This window comes from Podarcis raffonei, chromosome 12, assembly GCF_027172205.1.
Source record: "Podarcis raffonei isolate rPodRaf1 chromosome 12, rPodRaf1.pri, whole genome shotgun sequence".
Taxonomy (NCBI): Eukaryota; Metazoa; Chordata; class Lepidosauria; order Squamata; family Lacertidae; genus Podarcis; species Podarcis raffonei.
In genome coordinates, this window is record NC_070613.1 from 41,824,062 (window position 1) to 41,844,238 (window position 20,177).

Below are 20,177 nucleotides of genomic sequence, written 5' to 3' on the forward strand. Positions count from 1 at the left end.
TGCAAAAAGATGTTTTTTATTTATCAAAATAAAAGCCAGAACAGGATTTCAGGGACACAATACCTTTATTTTTTCCAACCAAGCTCCAAAATATTTAGTTCTAGTATATCTATATATATAAAATTTCATCTGGGGAGATTTAAGGAGGACTTAACAGTCATCAAAATTAGCTCTTTTGTCTACAAAGTTTCAATTCAGAAAGCCTAATAAATTCAAGCAAAAATGATATCAGGAGCTAGTAATCATTCTGCAGTTCCATAATCTTACTTCAATATTAGGAATGCAATAAATTGTCTATTATAAAATTATGAGCAAACAAATGACATAAAACATAACATGAGGCATTTTTAACAAATTCCAAAATCCAAAGTTGAAAGAAGCTAAAATCTTCATTCAGTTGTAATAAAAAAAAACACCTTTCAGTATAGATTGAACATAAGAAAATATTAATTTTCAACTATATGCAACCTAAGAGTATGCATGTTTACTCAGAGGTAACTCCTACTTTGTTCAATGGAGTTTACTTTCAAGTAAATGTGCATAGAATTGCAGACTTAATTTCTCTTGCCTTTTAAATGCAAAGTGATGCATCTTTTCCCTTTGATATGTAACTATTTGGTGCTAGTTTTCAAGGATTTATTTTTTACATTAACAAAATTTGTTTCTTCTCAACAGTCATAAGAAAGATACAATGTTTTAGACAAGACGTCTTCACGTAGTTCATATATTTCTTTTATATTTTGTGCCAGAAGTCCTTGCTTGATACAGATGTCTTCTGTAAAATATCTATCTAGATATTCAAAGATCACCGAATTTTAAAATGATCTCAAAACAATCCTCAGCCTCATTTAAACTTTGCCTAAACAGCTGTGTGTGTTGCCATGCAATATCACCATCCCCTCCACTTAGTTCAGCTTCCAAGATAACATCTGTTACGTTGGAAATACCGGGATAAGAATGAAGACTTTTATCTATAAAGAAGGGAAAGACAAAAAATTTGTTAAAAAAGCAATATGCATTAAATACCAATAAAAAAACATTAATTTTAGAAGGATAGTGTTAAAGAAACACTGCAAATTAGTTTTCGTTTAAGGACAATTGTATGGTACATTGTCAAAATTAATTTATTATTCATAGGTTTTTTATGCTTTATCTGCTTCAGGAAAAATCCTAGATATACTAAAATCAAATAGGGATTTGTGATGCCTGTTCCAATGTATAGCCCAAGACACAAGCTTATTGAATGTTAGTATTTAAACTGACTTAGGACTTCTCTTCTTTGGGTCCCCGCCCCCAGGTCACGGTCATATGTAATGTACATCTGATCTGCATTGTAAACATCTGGAAATTGGTGTCTGTGTTGTTGTTTTTATCATGCCCAAAATTATTCCAGATTGGTGGAGATGGGTTAGATGGGCCTACACTGTCTCCAGGACAGAAAGCAATTTAGAAAAAGCAAAACAAGCACATTTAAAGGAATACGGTCATGCCGCTTTAATATGCAATCATGCAAAGAATTTAGGGGGGGGGGATGAAGAGAATTATGAAACCAAACAATGCCCATACACCCTTGGAGGGGAGGGGGTTAAGCAGAGAGCAGAAGAGGGTCAAAAAGGGTTCTGAAGGGGAAATCTCATTTGTTCATTCAGTTGCTGCAGTTCCAACTAGGGCTGTTTTAACATTGTGATTTATCAGCAACTAAATATTGTGATGTACTGATACATCATGATGCCTGATGATCATGGTGGGGTGATCTCTGGGAAGGCGGTGCTTTAAAATCACTGGGAAGGATCTGCCTGCCTAGCCACTGCCAGGGGCGATAATACTAGGCAAAAAATACCCACCAGCCACGGATTCAGAGCAATCAGAGCATGTCTTCTGGTCCTCACCCAGTGACATCATCATCCCTGCCACTTCCACCACCATCAGGCCCCTTCCTTGCCTCTTTCTCATTGAATACCACACACACAAACCTCAATAACACCCCCCTGCCCCTGCAAGGACCCAGAGACATGTTCAGGCGAGAAGAAAAATATTTCCCCCCAAGAAATGCTGGAGAAGGATGCTCCAGGAGCAAGTCAGGAATCTGAGCCTGTGGGACTCCACCAGGTTTCATAGACATGCTTCATTGGAGAGTGACGAGGCGAAAGAGTGTTGGGTGTGGTGTTTGTGTCGTGCAGGCAGCTGCTAGAAGGACTGATTGCCTCTGCTGTTATTATTTCATTGTTATTTTGCAATATGCCCTTCTTTCCCCACTCCCACTGAAAGGAAGTAGTTTTGGGAAGCAGCAGACCTAGCGATTTGAGCTGGGCAAGATAAGAGGAGCTGTTCCCAGACTATTGCTTAAGTCAGCTGGTCATAACACAAAAAAGTATATTTCTAAGTGACCTGGGCACTTTGCCCCCCCCCCTCTTTCTCCCTCTCGCTCCTTCCCTCCCTAGGTTGCTATCGTATCTCTTCCTGGATTCCTCCTTCAGCCTCCTTTGTAGTTTTCACTTGCAAAGAAAACAAACCCTGAACAGATGTTTCTCTGAGCGTGGGATCCTGGCATTGCATGCTCCTTCCCAGTTGTCGCCCCTTGCAGTGGCTGGGCTGTGGAGGGAGGGGATGGGCAGGAGTAGTGACCAGGAGGAAGGGAGGAAGAAGGAAGGATGCAGCCCGTTTGCGAAGGAAGCAAGGCGCAGGCAGGCAGGCTCCCCTGGCTATACATTGCAGGCTCAAAAATGTTATTGCAATGTGCTCTTCACACCGGTTTCAAACAATTGATATATCGCACAGCACTGGTTCCAACCACAGCTTTCAATGATGCTTTGCCAATGGCAGGAGACCAAAAGTTCTCCTGCCTCAGAATAATCCAATGTTTGCAGCCAAATGCAAGATTCATGTGTAATAAAGACCCAAAACAAGCAACCCTATGGGCCAAAACCACAGAAGAGATGAACAAGTCAATCTATAATGGGTGCCTTATCTAAGTCCCGTTTGCAGGTAACGAGATGAAATCAGCTTAATAGCTTCTATGGAACGGGTAGCAAATTATATTGTTTGTCAGGTCTGTCTTCTATATAAGCAAGGAAGGGGAATCTTTGGCCAGCGGATGTGGACCTCAGGTTTTCCATTTGGCCCATGAGGTCTTTTTCTTAGCTTCCGATCTAGTTGCGACGAGAGGGTTGTCTCTTCTTCACAACCAGAACAGAAGTACAGCAAATTGGCTGGCAGGGACCCAGTCTAGACTGGGAACCCAGGAGATGGAAAAGGGGCTTTAACCTTTTGGCCCTTGCTGTGGGTTCCAGATTGTGATTGTGCTCCTGTACCTGTAACTTGCATTGAGGGGGAAACTAAAGCAAATACAATACAAACGACAAAAGTGTGTGTGGGGAGATGGATCTTCTGGGATATGGCCATGAGCACATTTGAGGGAATGCAGCCCTTGATGGGAGAGTGGAGCAAGGGAGGTTCACCACTCCAATATGCAATAAAGAGCAGCTCAGAATTATGTACGTTCCTTTTTTCAATCCACAAAATCTAGAAAAAACAGTAGCATCCTATAGATGCTTGATCAAACTTAGCTCCCACTGCATTCAATGGTGCTCACTCCCAAGTAAGTGGGTTTAGGATTACAGCTTTGGGATGCAATATTACCCCCACTTCCCTAAGAGTAAGCCCCACTGGGAACAGTAGGGTTTACTTCTGAGGAAAGATGGGCAGGATTGTACTGTAAGTAAGGAACACCTGAAGTTCGATTTCAGCCAGTGACTTTTCTGGTGACCTTGGGCCAGCTATTATCACTCAGTCTCACGTCTGTAAAATGGAACCGATGGCTTACTTTGCATGGCTGTTGTGATGATGAATAAGCATTATTAACAGCATAAGATAATGCATAGTAAAAGAATAGACGTAAATTAATCTTAATTGCTCTTGCTTTGCTTGCAAGTGCACTTTCAAAAAATGAGGAATTTCACACTTGCCTCCGTTTACATCAACTACAGTGTTGCCAGATCGCAGCATCCACCTTACTTTTCCACTCTGAAATGTCTGGCTGCTCGTTTTGACTGAGATGCTGTCAATTTTTAGCCCAACTGAGCCACACTCAAACTTCCAGCAGATGTAACCAGATAATGATCCTTCTTTTCGAGCTAAATAAACCTATTTAGAAACAAAATGCACACATGAAACACTAAAAAAACTTGTATTTGTTAAAGCTACAGTCTTGTAAAGCAAAACCTAAGGAGTCTAAGTATGCACCTGGTGACAATTCTATGTATGTTAATTCAACGTACATCCTGCTGAACTCAATGAGAGTTACTCCATAGCTAGCAAGTGTGTTTAGGCAAAATGGGACTTATTCTGGAGCAAACATACATTATTGGACTGAATTTGTAACAGCAATTATGAATAGCGCAATTCATTACTGAAACATACATAATAATACTTTGCAGAATTCTCATACATTATTTTGATTTTATTGTGGAACTGATTTGCTGTTTATGCCCAATGCTAAAAATGTTTTCATCTTCATATTGTAATCTGCCAGTCTCCTTTCCTTGGGTTTGTGAGCTTATGTTCCAATTGTTATTTAGATTCTTTAGAAATGAAAATGAGTTTGGCAGGACCTTCATTAATGCAAGGTGACTGACATACTTTGGTGCTTTGCAGATGGGGAAGTAACACTCTGGATTAGGAAATTCTACCTACTCGTGTGCAATGAAGAAAAAAGATATAATGTAAAGACCCTTTTGTGAAGCTGAAAAATTAATTTTCTGGAAAGGCAGGATTTCTTTTTCTACAGGCAGCTCTTGTATCAGTCCACCTTTGAATGGGAAATGTCAGACTTAAGGTTTAATATCTGAACAGATATTTGTTATCTTCAGCCAACTCTACCATCCTGCTTTGAAAGACACACTGCTTTTTATTCCCAGCTACTCTGGTCATCCGGCAATCTTAACTGAAGCTGGACATTAATATTTACCAACTCAAGCTGAACACACAAAAATCCACAGAAGCAAAAAAACAAAACAAAAAACCTTGCAGCTTCAAGATGATTACACTTAGAACGAGTAAGTTTTATAAAATAACTTTCCTTGGTACAATACTCACCATTTTCCAGTCTGATTCAACCTTTCTCCACATAGAGTCCATCCTCCATACTCCTTTTTCCCATCCACTAATCTTTTCATTATTATTGGATATCCGTGTGTAACAATCTTCTACTATATTGTACCTAAGGTGGAGAAGCTTAGAGGCCTTCTCTTTTCCAGTTGGAATAAAAATTCTTTCTTCGCTCTATTATGACCAAAGGTACAAATTAGGTTCTCATTAGATATTTATTAGTCCCCTAATTACTTATAATAAATATCTGCCACAGACACATGCACGCACACACACACATATATACAAGTATACTCTAGGAGTGACTTCAGAGATACAGTGGTACCTCGTGTTACGGACGAGATCCATTCCGGAGGCCCATCCATAACGTGAAAAGCCCGCAACTCGAAGTGCCATATCTGCACAGATGCACAGGGTGATTTGGTGCTTCTGCGCATGCGCAAGCAACAAAACTCAGAAGTAACCCATTCTGGTACTTCTGGGTTGCCGTGGGACACAAGATGAAAACATGCAACCTGAAGCGGACGTAACAGGAGGTATAACTGTATCTCTGAAGACTGATCACCTGAGTCGACCCATTATCATATTTCCTGTTATTCAGTGTACTTTCCCCTTAACCTCATCCTGATCAATCTAACGGGGAAGGCCAAAATAACCAGCAAAATGATGCCAGGGTCAAAGAAACAACCACACAAGAAATGACTTGTTGCCAGGCGAATTCCCGACACAATTTGAGTTCTTGCCCAGGGAAGAATAAGAAGGTTGTGGAAGCAATCTTCTTGACTGATTTACCATCTTCAGAAACCAACAAGGCGGTTTGGCTTAGTAATGGAGCAGACCTAGTTTATCTTCTCCCAGAACTGTCACATGTTAGCAGCTGTTCTCGTAGCCCATCTCAGTGAGGGAGAAGAGGAAGCAATGACTTCTCCATTGGGCTCCTTTCCAGATCTGTCCCCTCCGTACATGAGATCATTATGTAACAACATGACAAAATTGATACCACCATTTTCCATTACACCCCTCGTTCCTCCCCATTCCTTTCTTTCGCTTGAATCGTATACCAATCGTATACCAAGCCACCTTAGATGGTACACCACTGTTTTAAACTGCAAGAGGGTTTGGTCAGTAAAACTATAAACAAAGTGTATGTAGTGAAAATAAATTAACAGACTCAAAACCCTCTGAGTAATATAGTGAAATCTTGGTTCTAGAACTTAATCTGTTCCAGGAGTCCGTTCAACTCCCAAAATGGTTCGAAAACCAAGGCGCAGCTTCCGATTGGCTGCAGGAGCCTCCTGCACTCAAGCGGAAGCCACATTGGACGTTCGGCTTCCGAAAAACCTTCGAAAACCGGAACATTTCCTTCCGGGTTTTCGGTGTTTGGGAGCCAAAACAGATGAGTACCAAGGCGTTCAAGAACCCAAGTATGACTGTAACTGTATGACTTTCCATAGCCTATGCAGCAGTCAACACTAGATGTTAAAGAGGAGGAGGGAGAACGCAACATTAGCAGGGTAAATTGTCTTCTCTAGGATAGTTTTGCTATGCCTAAATTGTGAAAGGGGGGCTCTGGAGATACCAGGGGGCATACGAAGGAATCAGAGACATACATATACCTTGGTATCTTCAGAAAGTCAATGACATTAAGGTGGAAGAGAAACATGCCAAGGGCCATTAGGAGGCTGCACCTCTGCCTCTCAGAAATGGCATGATGGCAAGGAGGAGATGGACCTGCCCCCGTCCATCAGCCAGGATGGACAGACATGTTGCCCTGGGGCTGCAGAGTTGAAGGGCAGATTGCTCAGGCCCCATCCCTCAGGCAAGTGACTAACAGCTGTGGGCTCTATGCGTTTGGGCTCTATGAGTGCAATTACTATCTATTTTAAATTGCCTTGGGGACAATTCAATCAAAAAGCAGGATAGAGCTCTTGTAGAAGGTCCAGCTCCGAGGGCCTTCTGGCAGTTCCCTCACTGTGAGAAGTGAGGTTACAGGGAACCAGGCAGAGGGCCTTCTTGGTAGTGGCACCTGCCCTGTGGAACGCCCTCCCATCAGATGCCAAGGAAATAAACAACTATCTGACTTTTAGAAGACATGTGAAGGCAACCCTGTTTAGGGAAGTTTTTATTGTTTGATGTTTTATCATGTTTTTAATATTCTGTTGGGAGCCACCCAGAGTGGCTGGGAAACCCAGCCAGATGGATGGGGTAAAAATAAATTATTATTATTATTATTAGTAGTAGTAGTAGTAGTAGTAGTAGTAGTAGTAGTAGGGCAATACCCTGCTATACAACGATAAAATGCCACCATTAATCCTTCAGTCAACGGATAAAACCAAAAACCAAAAACCTAGCACTTTTGCTTTGATGTCCACAAAACAAATCTATTTTGATTGCCCGGAGCAGATGTAATTGGGACAGCTGACAACAAATTTTGGAGTGAATTATTACTTTTATCCTAACAAGTTACCTGCTTTACTTTCGATTGCTTCCATCTATATATAGATCAGTGGGCGTTTGGGTTCTTCTTGTTCTCAATAATGGCTAAAACAAGTATTACTATCACTACGTTGAAATCAATAGGACAAGTAACTCATGACTAATTACAGCATGATTACATTTCTCTGGACTGGGGCCCTAAAGTCAATAAGCTGCAACTGGACCATAAACTAAGAATTCTAAAATGATCACCAATCGATGCATTAAATACCTCCAAAGCAATTTCACCTCTGGCGACTCTCCAAGCCACTGATCCCGATACCCTTCCGCCAAGTTCTCCCGGCTTAGGGGTTTTAGGAGAAATGAACTCAACAAGCTCCACAATTATTCTTTCTAAGAGCTCCCTTCTCCTTCCTTCCGTCAAAGACTGCTGTCTCTGTGATTTCAGAAAGCAACGATAAAAAAAATAAAATTAATTTCAACTGTATTACCACTCTCCCTGGTATAACAATTTTTAAAAAATGCAAATCATTTGTTTCAATACAATCTCTCTGAATGTCAGAAACCACTGCAGAAGGTCCAGATAACCATGGTACACGTAAAATTGTATTAATGCAGTGTTTGAACATAAAGGCAACAGGAAAGTAGGTTGAAACCTTTTTCACACTGCTTTGGACCAGTATCAAATCTTTATAATTTACTTTTTATAATTTAACTTTTGGATTTACAGGGTTTGTATATCTTATTCCAACTCACTGCGTTCTGCTGAGCTCTAACGTTTTATTACATAAGAGAGAAAATTCGAGGAAGGATAATGCCTGGATCAATTATTTTGTTCCACATAATTTACTGTCCTGGTAGCATTGGTCTTGATACGGTGATTAACCTAATGCGTAAGTGGAAAGGTGATAGATTCCCAAATGAAGGACACTTTTTCCCTGCAGAGCCTCACACGTTAAAATGAAAGGCCTAATTCAAGCCACAGTACACCAGTCACAATTCATGTAAGCCTCGAACAATTCTACTCATATGTGGCAAAGATGGTCCCTTCAATGTACAATTCAGAAAGAGTTGAAAGCAATAGTATAAAAACAACAAAATATTTGAAAGGTGTGTTCGCTTTTGCTGTTGTTGCTGAAAATCCTACAAAACAAAACATCCATTTCTTTTATGGGCAGAGTCAGGACCTGCAACCTCCCTGTGGAACGCCCTCCCATCAGATGTCAAGGAGATAAAGAACTAGACAACTTTTAGAAGACATCTGAAAGCAGCCCATTCACCTCTGCCCCTCGGAAGGTTTCCAGAGCAGCATCAGGAAGTTTGGAAATGCCGTTCTCAAATTGTTGCAATTTCCCAGAGTGACACGACATTGTGGGGCACTGTGAGAATGTTAAAATACCAAGTGGTTCATAGGCACCTGCCACAGATTGCAGTGGTGAGGCAGGCACACCTAGTAAGGTAAGGTAAAGGACCCCTGGACAGTTAAGTCCAGTCAAAGGCGACTAGGGGGTTGCGGTGCTCATCTTGCTTTCAGGCCGAGAGAGCCAGCGTTTGTCCACAGACAGCTTTCCAGGTCATGTGGCCAGCAAGACTAAACCACTTCTGGTGCAACGGAACACTGTGACGGAAAGAAGATTCCACCTAAACATTAGGAAGAACTTCCTGACAGTAAGAGCTGTTCGACAGTGGAATTTGCTGCCAAGGAGTGTGGTGGAGTCTTCTTCTTTGGAGGTCTTTAAGCAGAGGCTTGACAACCATATGTCAGGAGTGCTCTGATGGTGTTTCCTGCTTGGCAGGGGGTTGGACTCGATGGCCCTTGTAGTCTCTTCCAACTCTATGATTCTATGATTCTATGAAACCAGAGTGCACGGAGACACCATTTACCTTCCTGCCACAGCAGTACCTATTTATCTACTTGCACTGGAGTGCTTTTGAACTGCTAGGTTGGCAGGAGCTGGGACAGAGCAACAGGAGTTCACCCCATCGCGGGGATTCAAACTGTCATTCCAACCACATAAAAAGTCATTCCCCCAAAAAATGATAATAAAAAAAGCAGGAACAAAATTTCACAACACGTTGCTCTATTAACAACTTTGAACTGCAACCCGGGAGACACCGTAGATTTGTCTTGGTCTGGTGCATGTAACATCTTTCGTTCTGTAGTCATGAGATTTGTGCTTATATTGTATTGTGATGGCCGTTGGCTATAAACAACAAAAATCTATTGATTGACTGAGTCCCCAATTCAAGGGCAGCTTACGTTGCAATACTTGTGCAACTTTAACCAGCCTGCTAAAATAAAGCGACCCACCACTTTATTAAGGTTATTGATGGTTTCTCGTAGGACTGCTTCTTTGACCTGGGTCCTCCGTGGGAGCAGGTCTTCATGTTTACAAGAGTAGCGCCAGGTGACATCAACAACCTGAAAAACATGAGTTGAAAAAGAAGGGGGGGGGGAATTACGCAGTATTACATACAGGATTTGATTTTTTTATTATATACATATCTCATCTCCCCTCTCCCTGCTCCAAGGAAGATGGTGGCGTACAGGGCTCTCTGCATCTGCATATTATAAAAAAACCTGCAAAGTAGGTTCCTGAGAACTGGTGAGGGCCACAAGCGAGCTTCATAGCTGAATGGGGATTTCAACCCTTGTCTTCCAGGGCCTAGTCTGACCTTCCAGGTACAGACACGGGTAGCGCTGTGGTCTAAACTACTGAACCTCTTGGGCTTGCTGATTGGAAGGTCGACAGTTTGAATCCCCACAATGGGGTGAGCTGCTGTTGCTCTTCCCCAGCTCCTGCCAACCTAGCAGTTCGAAAGCATGCCATTGCAAGTAGATAAATAGGTACCACTGTGGTGGGCAGGTAAACAGCGTTTTCGTGTGCTCTGGTTTCCATCACAGTGTCCAGTTGCACCAGAAGCGGTTTAGTCCTGCTGGCCACATGACCCAGAAAGCTGCCTGTGGACAAACGCCGGCTACCTCGGCCTGAAAGCGAGATGAGCGCCACAACCCCATAGTTGCCTTTGACTGGACTTAACTGTCCAGGGGTCCCTTTAACTTTTAATCTTTTAGTCTGACCTTCCAACCAGCACCACACTGGCTATGAAGTAGCTCAAAGTTTCACGCACTGCAATATCAGAACTACTCCAGGAAAGAGCTCCTCTTTCCTTTGTTAAGGAATGATCAAACTGCTTTAAAAATGCTTAAAGGGAAAACTTTCCCTTGCGAGCATTGCCTTAATTTCAAACCCACACCGCCTCCCCTACCTCGTCTTTAGAGAATGCAATAATGTAGGAGAGCTTTTTCCCCCAGCCCATCTCATAGAGGAGGGGTTTGTCGCAGACGTTTTCACAAGGGTCACAGTGAAGCCACCTCTGCTGGGATGAGGAATAAACTTCGGTCCACACATGATCTGCAGGAGAGAAAAGCCAGAGGAAAGTAACCAACATTGTAAAGGCACCTCTTCCATCTCAGGAAACTATAAGAGTTTCATTTGATATCCCTCTTTATCACTACCCTAAGGAGTCTCAAAGTGGCTAACATTCTCCTTTCCCTTCCTCCCCCACAACAAACACTCTGTGAGGTGAGTGAGGCTGAGAGACTTCAGAGAAGTGTGACTAGCCCAAGGTCACCCTGAGGAGCGGGGAAGTGAACCCGGTTCACCAGATTACGAGTCTATCGCTCTTAATCACTACACAGAGAGAGAGAGTTGTAACGATACCTGTTGCGTCCCAAATATATCTTGCTTCAAAGCCCACAGCTCTGCAGAAGAGGGTGAAGCAGTTGGACCATTCTCCGCAGCGGCCACGCCTAGTTTCCAGAAGTTTCTCGGGATTGTTGTACCTGTGCACATTTTTTATATTTAAAGGGGGGGGGGTTGCTGTCATTGCCATGAATACCTAAAACCATTATCATAAGCTGCCAACATTTTGAAATGTTACATTATTAAAATACGCTAGTTAGATAATTCCCTCCCAAGAACTCCCTCACACAGTGGTCATGGGTCTTGAATTTGTCCTCCCCCACTTCCCTCCCTATCGTTTTTGCATCAAAAATGTAAACCATCATTTTAATTTGGGGAACTACCTAGAGTGCAGTGACACTGAAGCAATATTCAAATGTAATTAATAAAGAGGTAATATATAGGCCCCCTTCATGGATCACTGCCTTGCCGTGGCGAAGGGGCTTGAAGAACTCAGAGAAGCTATGAACTACGCCGAGCAGGGCACACAAGATGAACAGGTCATAGTGGAGAGTTTTGACCAAACGTGATCCACCTGGAGGAGGAACCGGCAAGCCACTCCAGTATCCTTGCCAAGAAAACTCCATGGACAAAGACAACAGGCATATAAAAGTTATGACGCTGGAAGATGAGCCCCTCAGGTCGGAAGGCGTCCAACATGCTACTGGGGAAGAGCGGAGGGCAAGTACAAGTAGATCCAGAGCTGATGAAGCGGCTGGGCCAAAGCCGAAAGGACGCTCAGTTGCGGATATGCCTGGAAGCGAAAGGAAAGTCCAATGCTGTAAAGAAAAATATTGCATAGGAACCTGGAATGTAAGAACCATGAACCTGGGTAAGTTGGAGGTGGTCAAAAATGAGATGGCAAGAATAAATATTGACATCCTGGGCATCAGTGAACTAAAATGGACGGGAATGGGCGAATTCAGTTCGGATGACCATCACATCTACTACTGTGGGCAAGAAACCCGTAAAAGAAATGGAGTGGCCCTCATAGTCAACAAAAGAGTGGCGAAAGCTGTACTGGGATGCAATCTCAAAAATGATAGAATGATCTCGATACGAATCCAAGGCAGACCTTTTAACATCACAGTAATCCAAGTTTATGCACCAACCACTGGTGCTGAAGAAACTGGAATAGACCAATTCTATGAAGACTTACAAGACCTTATAGAAGTGACACCAAAGAAGGATGTTCTTCTCATTATAGGGGATTGGAATGCTAAAGTAGGGAATCAAGAGATAAAAGGAACAACTGGCAAGTTTGGCCTTGGAGATCAAAACGAAGCAGGGCAAAGGCTAATAGAGTTCTGTCAAGAGAACAAGCTGGTCATCACAAACACGCTTTTCCAACAACACAAGAGACGACTCTACACATGGACATCACCAGATGGGCAGTATCGAAATCAGATTGATTATATTCTCTGCAGCCAAAGATGGAGAAGCTCTATACAGTCGGCAAAAACAAGACCTGGAGCTGACTGTGGCTCAGATCATCAGCTTCTTATAGCAAAATTCAAGCTTAAACTGAAGAAAGTAGGAAAAACCACTGGGCCGGTAAGATACAATCTAAGTCAAATCCCTTATGAATACACAGTGGAAGTGACGAACAGGTTTAAGGATTTAGATTTGGTGGACAGAGTGCCTGAAGAACTATGGATGGAGGCTCGTAACATTGTACAGGAGGCAGCAACGAAAACCATCCCAATGAAAAGGAAATGCAAGAAAGCAAAGTGGCTGTCCAACGAGGCCTTACAAATAGCGGAGGAGAGAAGGCAAGCAAAATGCGAGGGAGATAGTGAAAGATACAGGAAATTGAATGCAGATTTCCAAAGAATAGCAAGGAGAGACAAGAAGGCCTTCTTAAACGAGCAATGCAAACAAATAGAGGAAAACAACAGAATAGGAAGAACCAGAGATCTGTTCAAGAAAATTGGAGATATGAAAGGAACATTTCGTACAAAGATTACCATAATAAAGGACAAAAGTGGTAAGGACCTAACAGAAGCAGAAGACATCAAGAAGAGGTGGCAAGAATACACAGAGGAATTATACCAGAAAGATATGGATGTCTCGTACACCCCAGGTAGTGTGGTTGCTGACCTTGAGCCAGACATCCTGGAAAGTGAAGTCAAATGGGCCTTAGAAAGCACTGCAAATAACAAGGCCAGTGGAAGTGATGGTATTCCAGCTGAACTATTTAAAATTTTAAAAGATGATGCTGTTAAGGTGCTACACTCAATATGCCAGCAAATTTGGAAAACTCAGCAGTGGCCAGAAGATTGGAGAAGATCAGTCTACATCCCAATCCCAAAGAAGGGCAGTGCCAAAGAATGCTCCAACTACCGCACAATTGCACTCTTTCACATGCTAGCAAGGTTATGCTTAAAATTCTACAAGGAAGGCTCAAACAGTATGTGGATCGAGAACTCCCAGAAGTGCAAGCTGGATTTAGAAGAGACAGAGGAACCAGAGACCAAATTGCAAACATGCGCTGGATTATGGAGAAAGCTAGAGAGTTTCCAGAAAGACATCTACTTCTGCTTCATTGACTATGCAAAAGCCTTTGACTGTGTCGACCACAGCAAACTATGGCAAGTTCTTAAAGAAATGGGAGTGCCTGATCACCTCATCTGTCTCCTGAGAAATCTCTATGTGGGACAAGAAGCTACAGTTAGAACTGGATATGGAACAACTGATTGGTTCAAAATTGGGAAAGGCGTACGACAAGGCTGTATTTTGTCTCCCTGCTTATTTAATTTATACGCAGAATACATCATGCGAAAGGCTGGGCTGGATGAATCCCAAGCTGGAATTAAGATTGCCGGAAGAAATATCAACAACCTCAGATATGCAGATGACACAACCTTGATGGCAGAAAGTGAGGAGGAATTAAAGAACCTTTTAATGAGGGTGAAAGAGGAGAGCGCAAAATATGGTCTGAGGCTCAACATCAAAAAAACGAAGATCATGGCCACTGGTCCCATCACCTCCTGGCAAATAGAAGGGGAAGAAATGGAAGCAGCGAGAGATTTTACTTTCTTGGGCTCCATGATCACTGCAGATGGTGACAGCAGCCACGAAATTAAAAGACGCCTGCTTCTTGGGAGAAAAGCAATGACAAACCTAGACAGCATCTTAAAAAGCAGAGACGTCACCTTGCCAACAAAGGTCCGTATAGTTAAAACCATGGTTTTCCCAGTAGTGATGTATGGAAGTGAGAGCTGGACCATAAAGAAGGCTGATCGCCGAAGAATTGATACTTTTGAATTATGGTGCTGGAGAAGACTCTTGAGAGTCCCATGGACTGCAAGAAGATCAAACGCATCCATTCTTAATGAAATCAGCCCTGAGTGCTCACTGGAAGGACAGATCGTGAAGCTGAGGCTCCAGTACTTTGGCCACCTCATGAGAAGAGAAGACACCCTGGAGAAGACACTGATGCTGGGAAAGATGGAGGGCACAAGGAGAAGGGGGCGACAGAGGATGAGATGGTTGGATAGTGTTCTCGAAGACACAAACATGAGTCTGACCAAACTGCGGGAGGTAGTGGAGGACAGAGGTGCCTGGCGTGCTCTGGTCCATGGGGTCACGAAGAGTCGGACACGACTAAACGACTAAACAACAACAACAATATATAGGCTTCTTCCATGATCTAGCCCCTGCTTTAAATCCCCCAATCCCTACCTGCTATCAAACTGAGTACTGTATTTTTCCGTGTATAACACGCCCCCCGTGTATAAGACACCTCCTATTTTTGGGGACTCAAAATTAAGAAAATGGGGGGGGGGGAGAGAGAATGCCCCCATGTATAAGACTACCCCGCCCTTTTAAACATTTTTTTTAGTAAAAAAGCCCTAGTCTTATACCCGGAAAAGTACGGTAACTGCTGAACAAGGACATCCCATCTTACAATCTCTGCTGAAAGCACAGCCGACAGAACTAACTTTGGTATGTTGATATTTTGCATTTATTCAGACTACAGGGGGTTTAATCTCAACTGCCGCCCGCAAATTTCTGAAACATGGGATATCTGAATGACGACAGTGCTTCTGAACCTATCTTATAATGGGTGGTTGAACCTCTGGTCAGCCCTCTGTTTCTGATCTACAGCTCCCATCATTCCTGGACATTAGCCATGCTTGCTGGGGATCAAGGGAGTTGTAGTACAGCAACACCTAGAAGGGCAAAAGGTTCTATAACTGCCATTACTCATGACCATTGGTTAAGCTGGCTGGGCTTGAAGGGAGTTGAGTGACAAATCCATTCTTCTATGCTACCTGTCAGCAAAACAGAAAGCAGGACTACGAGTATCTTCATGGTACTGCTTCAAAGGGCACTATCGTTCTCACGTGCTATATAAGGGATTTGTCAATAAATAAGTGAAAAAGTGGCTTCCAAAAACATACAGTGAAAACTTGGTTCTCGAACTTAATCCGACTCCCGAAACCGTTTGAAAAACCAAGGCGCGGCTTCCGATTGGCTGCAGGAGCTTTCTACACTTAATCCGAAGCTGTGTTGGACATTCGGCTTCTGAAAAACGTTTGAAAACCGGAACACTTACTCCCGGGTTTTCGGCGTTCGGGAGTCAAAGCGTCCCGAGTACCAAGGCGTTCCGGAACCAAGTCACAACAGTACTGAGCGTACAGTTTCAAACACAGATCAAATTGTTAACCCACCTACGTCCTATACAAACCTTGGAAACCGGTTGCTGAATTGGCAATGGTTACAGAAGTGATTTTCAACCCTACTCGCTTCCCATCTCAGATCATCTTCGCTAGGTGACAAATTTTCTTTAGATTCTGTCTGGCCCCCACACTTGCTGCACGGAAGGTTATTTACCCACCGGAAAAAATCACATTTAAACCAGTTCAGGAGCTCCAGCAACAGTATGTCCTGTTCGTTCAATGCATGTCCTGTAAAAATTAAAATAAAAGCATTTACAATGGAGCGTGTGAATATCTAATTCACAGAATCACAGAACTGTAGAAATGGGAGGGAACCTGTGGATCATCTAGTCCAACCCCCTGCAATGCTAGAACATGTTGTTGTCGCATACGGGGATCAAACCTGCAACCGTGGCATTATCAGCACCACGCTCCAACCAAATGAGCTATCCAGGCTTGCTATATTAGTGTAATCCCAGGAATGTTCACCAAGAAGAAAGTCACTGGTGTTTACTCCCAGGCAAGCATGCACAGGACTGCAGCCTAAGCAGACCAGAAATCGGGAGCAATTTCCCAATGAGGACAGGGAAATAATCATGGCAAATCATTTGACAACAAATCTGGTATAGAACTTGAAAGTACAGGTGAAACTCGAAAAATTAGAATATCGTGGAAAAGTTCATTTATTTCAGTAATTCAACTTAAAAGGTGAAACTAATATATGAGATAGACTCATGCCATACAAAGCGAGATATGTCAAGCCTTTATTTGTTGTAATTGTGATGACCACGATATTGTAATTTTTCGCGTTTCACCTGTATTACTGGTTTTCTAAAGACACAAATTAGGTACCTGAAGTGGGAGATGCACCTGGGGAGAGAAAGGGCTGTAGCTCAATAGCAGAGCCCATGTTTTGACATGCTAAGACAAACTTGACCTAGCACAGCAGCAAAAAGAACCGGGGAAGAACGAAGGGTTTATTTAGAAGCTGTATGGGAGCCCACACTGTTTGTGCTAAGCCAACATTTGGCTAGGCATAACATGTGAACCAGGCCAATGACAAATAGGGAGCTGCTTAAAGAAGATCAAGTCAACGGTGATGGAATCAACATCAAATCAATTCTTTCTTTTTGGTCTACACAGATGCTAAACAGTAATTCTTAACTGCATATGAATTTGAGGGATTGCGGCAGTATTTATTTTAGATGTAAAATACAGTGGTACCTCGGGTTACAAACACTTCGGGTTACAGACTCCGCTAACCCGGAAGTAGTACCTCAGGTTAAGAACTTTACCTCAGGATGAGAACAGAAATCGTGAGGTGGCAGCAGGAGGCCCCATTAGCTGGTGGTACCTCAGGTTAAGAATGGTTTCAGGTTAAGAACGGACCTCCGGAACAAATTATGTACGTAACCAGAGGTACCACTGTAATATTCTTAAAGAAAAACCTTGTCAATGCCCCATACTTGGCAGCTGCTAATTCTGAAATGCTTCCCCTTCTGTCTGTTTTGTACATTGATAGAAATACGCCTACTTGTACACAAATGCTCTAGTTAATATCGTCACGTTTCCAAATCATATATCTAACTTATTACCTCTGTCCATTTTCCTTGCTTGGATCAGCTTTTCATGAGCATTCCTGCTCAGTTCTTGGATTGGGACGCAAGCCAAGGCTTTCTTTTGTAAACTAGGGTTCTCATATACCATTACATGCAGAAAGTTTGATTGAAGTGTCTTCAAGAAGATTGATTCAAATGTCTGAAATGGGGGGTGGAAATGTCTCGTTTCAGTTGCCTTAAACAGATTTTCTAACAAGTTCTGGGCATTTGTTCTTCTAAATGGTCTAAAGAGGAATATTCACATGGGAATGAGGAGCACAATCTACTCAGATTTTCTGAATCTGGACTTTACAACACATGGAAGAATCACAAAATGCCCCATGTTCTCCGGCCTGAGTGTGACTTTATTTCGTTACATATTAAATCAAAACTTGTTGTATTTCTCTCTCTTTTCCTTCCTGGTGAAACCTAATAGAACTCAGCGACCCTTGTCTTAGTTTTCTTCCATGTGAGATCGGAAAGCTGGAGACTCCCCATTTATCTAGAGTAGATATGGGTAACTTTTGGCCCACCAGATGCTGCTGAACGACAGTTCTCATGAGCCCCAGCGAGTATGGCCAATGGCCAGGAATGATGGGAATTGTAGTTCTGTGACATCCAGAGTGCCAAAGGTTCCTCACACCTGATCGAGAGATAAGTAGCATCTGCGTATGTACACTCAGCAACATGCACCAAGGTACAATCACGCAACAAAATGATCTGTGCATGCAGGCTTCATGCTTTCTCCCACAAGGAAGTGATTTCAGTGTGTGTCTACATCAGGAGTGAAGAACCTCTGGGCTACAGGCCAAATTAAGGGGTCACAATTTGGCTCACAAGGTGGTTTCCCCCCAATCTCAATGTCTCACGCAATATATAACTATCGGCATTTCACAGACAGAGAGGTGAAAACTGTTCCCAAGAAGATGAGGAGTTTGAATTTGATATCCCGCTTTATCACTACCTGAAGGAGTCTGAAAGCGGCTAACATTCTCCTTTCCCTTCCTCCCCCACAACAAACACTCTGTGAGGTGAGTGGGGCTGAGAGACTTCAGAGAAGTGTGACTAGCCCAAGGTCACCCAGCAGCTGCATGTGGAGGAGCGGAGACGCGAACCCGGTTCACCAGATTACGAGTCTAGCGCTCCTAACCACTACACCACACTGGTTCCCAAGAGTTGCTACATGAATTAAAGAACTCAGCTCGAGGGTGAAACTTAAATTTACACATACTATTTCCTTGTTCGACATAACAGAGTTCGGAAGTGGTTACCATGACAGCAGGCTGAGAAGTTGGGTCCTGATTGGAATCAAGAGTTCTCGACGGCTGGTGTGCAACAGGCTGCATGTCTGTTACTCTCTGAGAGGATCCCGACATTTCGGTTGTATTTGATCCATTCAATCGGCTATTTCTCTCCCCAGCGACTAAGTCTCGGATTTTGCGCAGCTGCTCAATTGATGTGTCGTCCTTAGGAAAAACGAGACGGGTTTCCCCCCTGAAATGATAGTTACAAAAGTCAAGTCTTCTGTATTGAGATAGTAAAATAAATAATAATAATAATAATAATAATAATAATAATAATAATAATAGTAATAATTTATTATTTATACCCCGCCCATCTGGCTGGGTCCCCCCAGCCACTCTGGGCGGCTTCCAACTAAACACTAAAATACAATAACCTATTAAACATTAAAGGCTTCCCTAAACAGGGCTGCCTTTAGATGTCTTCTAAAAGTTTGGTAGTTATTTTTCTCTTTGACAACTGGTGAGAGGGCGTTCCACAGGGCGGGTGCCACTACCGAGAAGGCCCTCTGCCTGGTTCCCTGTAACTTGGCTTCTCGCAGCGAGGGAACCGCCAGAAGGCCCTCGGCGCTGGACCTCAGTGTCCGATGCAAAAAAACCCCAGCACTAGCATCTCCACTTGGCTTTGCACCTGGACTGAATTATTTACAGCACAATCCTAGGCATATCTACTCATAGAAGTTCCACGGACTTTAGTGGGGATAACTCCTAGGGCGAAGGATATGGGATTGCAGTCCTTAGTGCTTTCTCATCCCTGAAGAAACAACCCTACGGTCACCTGTGTTAGTGACCGTATGATTCAGATATACTGTGGATCCTCCGGTTACGTACCGCTCTGGATACGTAACTTTCAAGTTACAAATGCGGCAAACCCGGAAGTGTATTCTTCCGGGTTTCGCCGTGCGCACATGCGCAGAAGCGCTCTACACACCGCACACATGTGCAGAAGCACTCTATCATGCCGTGTGTGTGCGCAGAAGCGGCGCCTCTGGTTATGGATTTTTCGGTGTGCGCACGGACCCCCGGAACAAATTAAATCCGTAACCAAAGGGTACACTGTAATATCCTGCTCTGGCCCTGCTCCCACACTGTTCATACATCAGGGTAAAGTCTGAAGGGGGAAAGAGTGCCAAATGTGTAATGATAATAATAATGATAATATTAATAATAACACCACCTCACCCATCTGGCTGGGTTGCAACCACCCAGGGCAGCTTCCAACACATACAAAAACATAACAAAACATCAAATGTCTTCTAAAAGTTGTGTACGTAGTTCTTGGTTTCCTTGACATCTGATGGGAGGGCATTTCACAGGGCCGGCGCC

General features: G+C 43.1%; 1 protein-coding gene across 5 annotated transcripts in view; it reads right to left on the minus strand.

Annotated features, from left to right (window-relative positions):
- The window catches only part of NGLY1 (N-glycanase 1), a 27,945-nt gene continuing 7,768 nt past the window's right edge, over positions 1–20,177 (minus strand). For 4 of the 5 annotated variants that reach the window (XM_053410531.1, XM_053410529.1, XM_053410530.1 and 1 more), the window contains 10 exons: positions 18,822–19,044; positions 17,548–17,710; positions 15,982–16,201; positions 11,268–11,389; positions 10,813–10,958; positions 9,854–9,964; positions 7,814–7,978; positions 5,095–5,280; positions 3,966–4,143; positions 1–971 (listed from right to left, as the gene is read on the minus strand). In XM_053410531.1, the coding sequence (XP_053266506.1) occupies positions 799–971; positions 3,966–4,143; positions 5,095–5,280; positions 7,814–7,978; positions 9,854–9,964; positions 10,813–10,958; positions 11,268–11,389; positions 15,982–16,201; positions 17,548–17,710; positions 18,822–19,044 (1,687 nt within the window). In that variant the 3' untranslated portion in view covers positions 1–798. The remainder of the gene's footprint in view (positions 972–3,965; positions 4,144–5,094; positions 5,281–7,813; positions 7,979–9,853; positions 9,965–10,812; positions 10,959–11,267; positions 11,390–15,981; positions 16,202–17,547; positions 17,711–18,821; positions 19,045–20,177) is intronic. The other variant, XM_053410532.1, reaches the window with a different exon arrangement.